This window comes from Mytilus californianus, unplaced genomic scaffold, assembly GCF_021869535.1.
Source record: "Mytilus californianus isolate M0D057914Y unplaced genomic scaffold, xbMytCali1.0.p SCAF_2, whole genome shotgun sequence".
Taxonomy (NCBI): Eukaryota; Metazoa; Mollusca; class Bivalvia; order Mytilida; family Mytilidae; genus Mytilus; species Mytilus californianus.
The window spans coordinates 11,874,944-11,883,927 of NW_026262668.1; the positions used below are offsets into that span (position 1 = coordinate 11,874,944).

The 8,984-nt window shown below is 32.4% G+C and overlaps 1 protein-coding gene across 1 annotated transcript in view; it reads left to right on the forward strand.

Moving 5' to 3' along the window:
* LOC127729225 (low-density lipoprotein receptor-related protein 2-like) overlaps window positions 1-8,963 on the forward strand; it is a 56,546-nt gene extending 47,583 nt beyond the window's left edge. Inside the window, exons 18-21 of the mRNA XM_052236952.1 lie at window positions 1,177-1,477; window positions 5,036-5,179; window positions 6,420-6,540; window positions 8,235-8,963. Of these exons, the coding sequence (XP_052092912.1) occupies window positions 1,177-1,477; window positions 5,036-5,179; window positions 6,420-6,540; window positions 8,235-8,384 (716 nt within the window). The 3' untranslated portion in view covers window positions 8,385-8,963. The remainder of the gene's footprint in view (window positions 1-1,176; window positions 1,478-5,035; window positions 5,180-6,419; window positions 6,541-8,234) is intronic.
* Window positions 8,964-8,984: the final 21 nt, after the last annotated feature.

Genomic DNA, 8,984 nt, shown 5'->3' on the forward strand with positions numbered 1-8,984 from the left:
TATTGCCCGTAGGTAATATTGTTTATGACAGGAACATTTATTTTCACACCTTTTACTTATATGACTGTTTATTAAATCGTGATTAGGGAAATGAGCTTTCAATCATAGAGTTTTGAATGCCTTATAAAATTCTGATAAGAATTTATACATTGTAAAACAAACAAATAATTAGTTGTCTCTGTCCATTATTGTAATAGAAGTTTTCAATGAACACTTTAACCTAGAATGACCAAGCGAGGATTTTGACAATTCAAAACTTTTTCAATGAATTCCTTCTTTTTTGTTTGTTTTATTATTGATCAATCTAAGGAGGTTATATGATCTCCTAAATCAAAAAGAAATCCACGAATTACGAATCTGAATTTTTTTTTTTTTTGTGATCAGCGATCCACGAATTTACGTATACCACAAAACGTCTTTTTTTCTCTATCCACGAAAATTGATACCCACGAAAATAAATGAATCCACAGTAATATAAATAAGAAGATGTGGTATGAGTGCCAATGAGACAACTATCCATCCAAGTCACAATGTATAAAAAGTAAACAATTATAGGTCAAAGTACGGCCTTCAACACGGAGCCTTGCAATTGGCTCACACCGAACAGCAAGCTATAAAGGGACCCAAATTGACTAGTGTAAAACAATTCAAAGAGGAAAACCAATGGTCTAATCTATATAAAAAAACGAGAAACACCTATGAATTTAAATGTTTAACGAAATATTATTTTCTATTGACTTGTATACAGACTTTGGCAAAACCATGAAATCAAATATCCATGAAAAAACAATTCTTCTTCAATCCATGAAAATTGGTACACACGAAAAATAATGAATCCACAGTATATGTTGAAGTCTTATCACACACTAAGTGTAGTCCTTTGTTATATCATACACACTAAGTGTAGTCCTGTGTTATATCATACACCCTAAGTGTAGTCCTCTGTTATATCATACACACTAAGTGTAGTCCTTTGTTATATCATACACACTAAGTGTAGTCCTGTGTTATATCATACACACTAAGTGTAGTCCTGTGTTATATCATACACACTAAGTGTAGTCCTGTGTTATATCATACACACTAAGTGTAGTCCTGTGTTATATCATACACACTAAGTGTAGTCCTTTGTTAACATATTATATAATTATCAACAACTTGGTTTTGTTTCCATAGATATAAGAGAGAAATCTGTTCCAAACATGACTCCTCAAGGGGGAGATAAACCAACCTTAGTTTCAACATTATGGGAAACAACCCGTTCAGAACACACAACAACCATTTCAACCACACACCAACAGAAAATTGTCCAGTCAACCAAAATACCCACAGATAATTCTTCAGATGTTTATAAGATCGTTCCAACAATACATGAGCCAGAAATCCTGAAGGCTAATAATTCAAAGGGTCAGCCATGTTATTTACCATGTCATCATGATGGCCATTGCTTCTATACTAAACTTGAACCCAAGTGTATGTAAGTATATCACATTCAGGTTTACAGAAAAGAAAGTAAAAAAAAAAAAATATAGCATTCTGAAAATTGATTAATACAGAATAACAAACAAACCTACCATGAAGTTCTTCAAAAAATTTACAAAAAAAAGGAAAAAACAATTTCCAAAATATCATTCATCATTAATACAATGTCTTTAAACTACAGCCTGCGTCGCTCACCTGATTTTACTTTGGTTTTGGAAATCATGTAAAAATAGATTAAAATCATAACAGATACCATAATAATGATTGAGGCCAAATTTGGTTTAATATTGGCCCAGGTAATTTAATCAAAAGCAGAAGACTTTTGTAAAGTTTACAGAAATTACCAATAAATTCATTGACATTGTAGAAAATGACTTTATAAGGATAATAACTCCAACAAGATTCCAATTGACAATTTTGCTCATGTTGACTTATGTGTAGATCTTCTTTTCTTGATATCGTCCTGAATATGCATGAAATATTTGCCATTGGACGTTAAGCAACCAACAATCAATCAATCTTTTCTTGATATTTTTGTAGTTTACAGTAGATCTCAATCTACAAAGATACATGTATTAAGGTCTTCATCAGCACCTCATAAGGAACATTTATGCCATGTTTGGTTTTATTCCATTCAGTGCTCCTCTAGAAGAAGCATTTGTATGTATTTCCCATAGGGTCTTATGTTAAACTAAGTCCCCTGCTGGCTGCCATCTTGGGTGATGGTTCAGCTACAAAGTAACAACACTTGGTCAGCACCTCATTAGGAACATTCATGCCATGTTTGGTTTCATTCTATTCAGTGGTTCTCTAGAAGAAAACATTTGTATGTATTTCCCATAGGGTCCTATGTTAAACTTACTCCCCCTGCTTGCTGCCATCTGGGATGACAAATCAGCTACAAAGTAACAACACTTGGTCAGCACCTCAAAAGAAACATTCATACCATGTTTGGTTTCAATCCATTAAGCGGTTTTCTAGAGGAAGACATTTGTATATATTTCACATAGAGTCCTTTGTTAGACAAAGTCCCCCATTGGCAGCCATCTTGGTTGATTGATTGTCTACACAGTAACAACACTTGGCCAGCACCTCATGAGGATCATTCATGTCATGTTTTATTTCATTCAATTTAGTGGTTCTCTTAAAGAAGACATTTGTATGTATTTCCCATAGGGTCCTATGTTAAACTAAGTCCCTCTCTGGTGGCCATCTTGGATGATGGATTTGCTACAAAGTAACAACACTTGGTCAGCACCTCATAAGGAACATTCAAGCCATGTTTGGTTTCATTCCATTCAGTGCTTCTCTAAAAGAAGACATTTGTATGTATTGTCCATAGGGTCCTATGTTTATCGAAGTCCCCCGCTGGCGGCCATCTTGGATGATGGATCGGCTATAAAGTTACAACACTTGGTCAGCACCTCATAAGGAACATTCATGCCATGTTTTATTTCATTCCATTCAGTGCTTCTCTAAAAGAAGACATTTGTATGTATTTCCCATAGGGTCCTATGTTAAATTAAGTCCCTCTCTGGCGGCCATCTCGGATGATGGATCCGCTTCAAAGTAACAAAACTTGGTCAGCACCTCATAAGGAACATTCATGCCATGTTTGGTTTCATTCCATTCAGTGGTTCTCCAGAAGAAGTTCAAAATGTAAAAAGTTAACGACGACGGCTGACAGACGACGGACGCCAAGTGATGAGAAAAGCTCACTTGGCCCTTTGGGCCAGGTGAGCTAAAAATCAATAAAACTTACCTTTAATTATTATTCATAATATCTAATAATGAACAGTAAATTTCAAACTAAAATTAGAATTTGATACTGTATTCATTTTTAACTATGAATCTACTTACAATTTCTATTATTTGTGCAATACAGTTCTGAATTTGGATTAGCCCAAAATCCAAAATCTGAATACACGATTAGATTCAGCATATCAAATAACCCTATATGTTCAATTTTTGTTGAAGTCAAACAAAGTTTGATTTGGAACAACTTGAAAACTGGGCCAAAAGTAAAAACTCTAAATACATGTTTAGATTCAGCATATCAAAGAACCCCTTGAATTCAATTTTAGTTAAAATCAAACTAAGTTTAATTTTGGACCCTTTGGACCTTAATATGGACCTATTTGAAAACCGGGCCCAAAATCTAAAATCTAAATACACAGTTAGATTGAGAATATCAAAGAATCCCTTAAATTCAATTTTTGTTGAAATCAAACTAAGTTTAATTTTGGACCCTTTGGACCATAATGTGGACCAATTTGAAAACAGGCCCAAAAATTAAAAATCTAAATACACGTATAGATTCGGCATATCAGAGAACTCCAATAATTCAATTTATGAAGAAATCAAACTTAGTTTAATTTTGGACCCTTTGGACCACAATGTGGACCAAGTTAAAAACAGGGCCCAAAATCCTGAATATAAATACAGGGTTAGATTAAGCATATTAAAGAACTCCAAGAATTCAAGCCTGGTTAGGCCCCCCCAAAAAAAATCCTTCCTTTTTGGGTATGGAGCCTTATGGTACAATTTCATAGAGATCCATAGACTTGTACTGATGTTATTGTCTGGAAACTAGAAAATCATAGTTTTTTGGCCTCTAATTCCGAAACGGGTTGGGCCATAACCCCCAAAATCAATCCCAACCTTCCTTTTGAGGTATGGAACCTTGTGGTACATACAACTTCATAGAGATCCATACACTTATATACAAGTTATTGTCCTGAAACAAGAAAAATGCTTGTTTTTGGCAGTCATTTATCGTTAAAAAGAACTTTTATAAATGTGTTTGAAAATAAGAGTCTTATTATATTATATTATAAGACGTAACCTCAAAGCACATTGATAGAGAAAACATACTGCCATTATTTGTATTTGCTTATCAATTGACATTTCTATTCCTTGAAAATTAATAATAGAAACAGATTAACCATACAAATAAATATATGGAATTTCTCCTCCAAATTGAATATTAGGAAAAGATATATTGAATTGAGCTTTTTATCACCTAAATAGAAGCAATTAAATTTGTTGTATAATTAATAAATGTTAGGTCATTTATTTTACAAATTTTACATGTTAATTAGATTTTAAGTTGATATTAAAGATTTTAGTCTTAAAATTAAAATAGGTTCAACTTTTAAAACATGCAAGTTCTTCAGGCTGAATTAAAAAAGACTTAGTTTCATAAGATAGTAGAGATAAAACTATATAAACCTACCACCATTCTAATTTAAAGTTTCTTCAATGTCTTTATTTTACTGAACTACTGAAAAAAAGAAAACGTAACACCTTCTGTGTTTGGGATTTATAAAAGTTTTTACTAGGATGTAAATGTCATAAATTTTTTTAACCATCTTAATTTCTTTAAAAAATGCATGTCAGCGTACAATTGATCGTAAAATTATCATTTAAAAAGATTAGTTTAAAGCCTTCAATACTTTGACACATCTGAATATACTTTTATCATTGCAGAATATGGGGAACATCAAATGTATTTTTTTTACTTTGAAACTTAAGATTTTTTGACATATTTTAGTTGTAAGCCTGGCTACCTTGGTAAACTCTGTGAACGAGAAGACGACAGTAATCACCAGTCTTATACCTGGGTTATAGGAGTAGTAATTGTTTTATTGTCACTAGTGATGGCTGCTGCTTATATTTATTTCATCAAATATAAAAGGTAAGATTATATCAAACTTTTGTTACTTATCATTGAGTAAACAAAATTGCAAATGAAGTTATTTTTTGTCCCTTTATTTACTCATTCTATTATTGTTAAATGTTGCCAGAGATGACTTTGTAGTGCTCACTATTGTAATAATAAAACCACTAATTCATAGCCCCATTGCTTTATATGTTAACTTCTGCAATTTCAAGCATTTGAAGCTATTTTGTTTTAAGTTTAAATAAAGTGAGTCATTTCATGTCGAAACTATACCTTATCTTGGCTTGTGCTGAAAAAAATCAACATATCTTTAATTGTATATTAGAGTGAATCCTATGTCATTTGGTGTCTGGTGGAGAGTTGTCTCATTGGCAATTATACCACATCTTCTTATTTTTATATGGTTTGGGAATTTTGGTAGTTCAAAAAGAGGTACTTCTGATCTGAGCAACAGGGAAAATATTGCCAGCCTGGTTTAATTTTATATATTTTTTTTTCTTAATCAAAGGAAATTTTCAACAAGGTTTCTATAATGATCTTTTAGTCCTTATGCTTTCATTTGATAATAAAATTACTCAAATATTTTACTAATTTACAAAGTTACAGCTATGTATAGAAACTATTTTGTATAAATCAGTACTACTTTCTGCCCTGGCCGAATTCTTGATCAATGATAGTTGTATAAATACTTTCAGTTAAGGCAAAATATATGTATAATTCATCAATATTTTGGATTTTGATGAAATTTTGTATGCATGTAGATATTTGTAGCATTAGCCATCCTACAGATACAATCAATTAAAAGTTTGTGAAATAGGTCTAGAAATGTATTGATCAATCTATAAATGTATAGACTATACAAAAGAAGTAGCAAAAAGCATGAATTTTGTCACTTTATATTGCATTTTCTCTAAAATCTATCAACAGAATAGTGATTTATAAACTGTTGACACAGAGATATGTCTCGCCTGTATGCAATTTTGATAGTATATAATGCACATGTTGAAATCAAAATGACAATACTTTAACATGTAAACTTTGCAAAACATTCAAAGTCAATAAACCATGACTGCAGCTGCAGTTCCAAATAATATCTGTAGACTAATTAATACAACTAGAAACTAAATACCAAATAATTTCACAAAAACGTATCATTGTGATGGCAACATGCTGCAAAATCTTTTTTTCATACATCAGTAATACTTAAATGATTTAGACAGCTATTTTATCTTATGCTCTGTTGTACGGTTTGTAGAGATGGTTACCATTACATTCCATGTAGAAAGAAGCCAGATGATAGTGAGGAAGGTTTGGTTACAGAGATGACATACCGTCCTACCATATTTGGCAATGGTGTGTTCCAAGATATGAACGATGTAAGTTCTCAAAAGTTTTTAGACACAATTATCTCATCTGTTGTCTTTGTTATGATTATTTTGGCATATTTCTTAATAAAATGCTTCGCTGAGCGCAGCCTGATACGACCGCAGAGGTTGAACCCTGAACAGTTGGGGCAAATTTGGACACAATATTCAAGCTTGATACAGGTCTGAATTTGGATTGTGATCAAATTTTTGACATAATATAGGTTTCTGACACAAAATAAATGTGGTCAAAGATCTTATAAATCCATTGCCCAATACTGTGCAAATGAAGATTTCTTCTTGAAACTTTTCAAAAATTCGAAATTTTAAAAATTAAAAAAAAAAAAAATGAATCCCTTAAAAAAATTGGGAAAAATTCCCCCCCCCCCCCCCCCCCAACTTTTTGAAACCCCCCTTGGAGCAATAACCCCAAAACTCAATCCTAGCCTTTCCTTTGTAGTATGGAACCTTGTAGTACAATTTCAGAGAGATCCATACACTTACACACAAGTTATTGTCTGAAAACTAGAAAAATGCTTGTTTTTGGCCCTTTTTTGGCCCCTAATTCTAACATAATTGGGGCAATTAACCCCAAATTTAATCCCAGTCTTCCTTTTGTTATATGGAACCTTGTGGTACAATGTCAGAGAGATCCATACACTTACACACTAGTTATTGTCTGGAAACTAGAAAAATGCTTGTTTTTGGCCCCTTTTTGGCCCTTAATTCCTAAACTGTTGGCCCCATAACCCCTAAAATGAATCCAAACCTTCTACTTGTGGTATTAAACATTGTGGTACAATTTCAGAGCAATAGAAATACTTAAACACAAGTTATTATCCTGAAACTAGAAAAATGCTTGTTTTTGGCCCCTTTTTGGGCCCCTAATTCCTAAACGGTTGGGACCATCATCCCCAAAATCAATCCCAACCCTCCTTTTGTGGTATTGATCCTTCTTAAAAAATTTCATAGAGATCCATTTACTTAAACTAAAGTTATTGTCCGGAAACCAATGTGGCTTCGGACGACGACGCAGACGACGACAACATCATACCATTATATGATCCCCAAAATTTTTTTTGCGGTAGGTCGTATAAAAACTGAAAACGAGACTCATTTTTTTCTAAAGTAAATACTTCAGCAAGATTGATTTCCAGTCAAATGCTATGTTAATGATAGTTATATAACTTAATCAGTGGTGTAATCAAAACCTTAGGGATGTTCCATTTAACATACAGAGTACACTAGGAAGGCAATTAGAAAATTGGGTAACCATCTATAGTTGCAGCTATTGCATTTCTCTTACATTTTAAAACTGAAAAAAAGTCTTGGCCCCCACCAATAGATGAGTTTTCGAAGTGCCTTCACTGTATACCATGTATGTTTTCTTATGGAACAGCCCTTACATTGGTTTTCAGTTCTACTTTCCATCTTTGCAATGGTTACAGTATGTGATACACGATTTTGCTGTTTAAACGTATGACAATGGAAGACAAGGATATGAACAAAAATCAGATTTGAACTGCCTTGTCTTCAGAGAAATTTTGCAGTGTGTTTGATGTCTATTGATGAAATTGTGTTACAAGTGCATTCTCGACTACCATCAGATACTTTTTTTTTATATAGTATTGTAAGCAAATTGTCAGAATAATAATTTTTATGGATCATGTATAACCTGCATTATGATTCTGAAGTTTTTTTTACAGATAAATTATCCTCCAGATTTTTCTGATTCTGTCCTAAACTTATCCTGTCAGTCAGTAGACTCAGCTTTTGTTAGCAAACATGAGGAATCAGACAGCGAAACATCACCGAGTCCAGAAAGTACTGGTCGATACAGTTACGTACAGATATAAAATGGATTATTGAAAATCCATGTTTTATTGGTGTCTGCCCCCTGAATGGGAATCATTTAACCCTTGTCAGATTGACCGTCCAGTTTTAACTAAAATTACTCTGTGTGAAAGAACTTGTATATACACCAAAATTTTAAAACTTTCTTTCTTGATTGATTGGTTGACAAATAGTTATGCAACATTATCACTCTTCTGTAAGCGTAATGTAAGAGTATGGATTGAAAAAATTACTTCTGAATTGATCAATAATATATACACTTTGAAGAATCCTTTTAATATTGACTACCAAATAGATAAGCTAAAAGTTATATGTAATGAATATTTTAATGTAGTTATTTTGCTTGTTTTTTTTTCTAAACACACTTCAGTGACACTGAGGTGCAGATACTATTATTTATTGTAAAGTTATTTAAAGATATTTATATTTTTTATAAACTTATTTAGGTATATTTATTGTTACAATATTAAATCTTCTCACTGTAGAATTGTGTTTTGATACAAGATTTGTTATAAATTTTTTACAGTTGTTTGTACTTATACGCTGTTGTCCATTTTTTCACAATAAAACTTAAAATATGATTTTTTTTTCCTATTATGTTC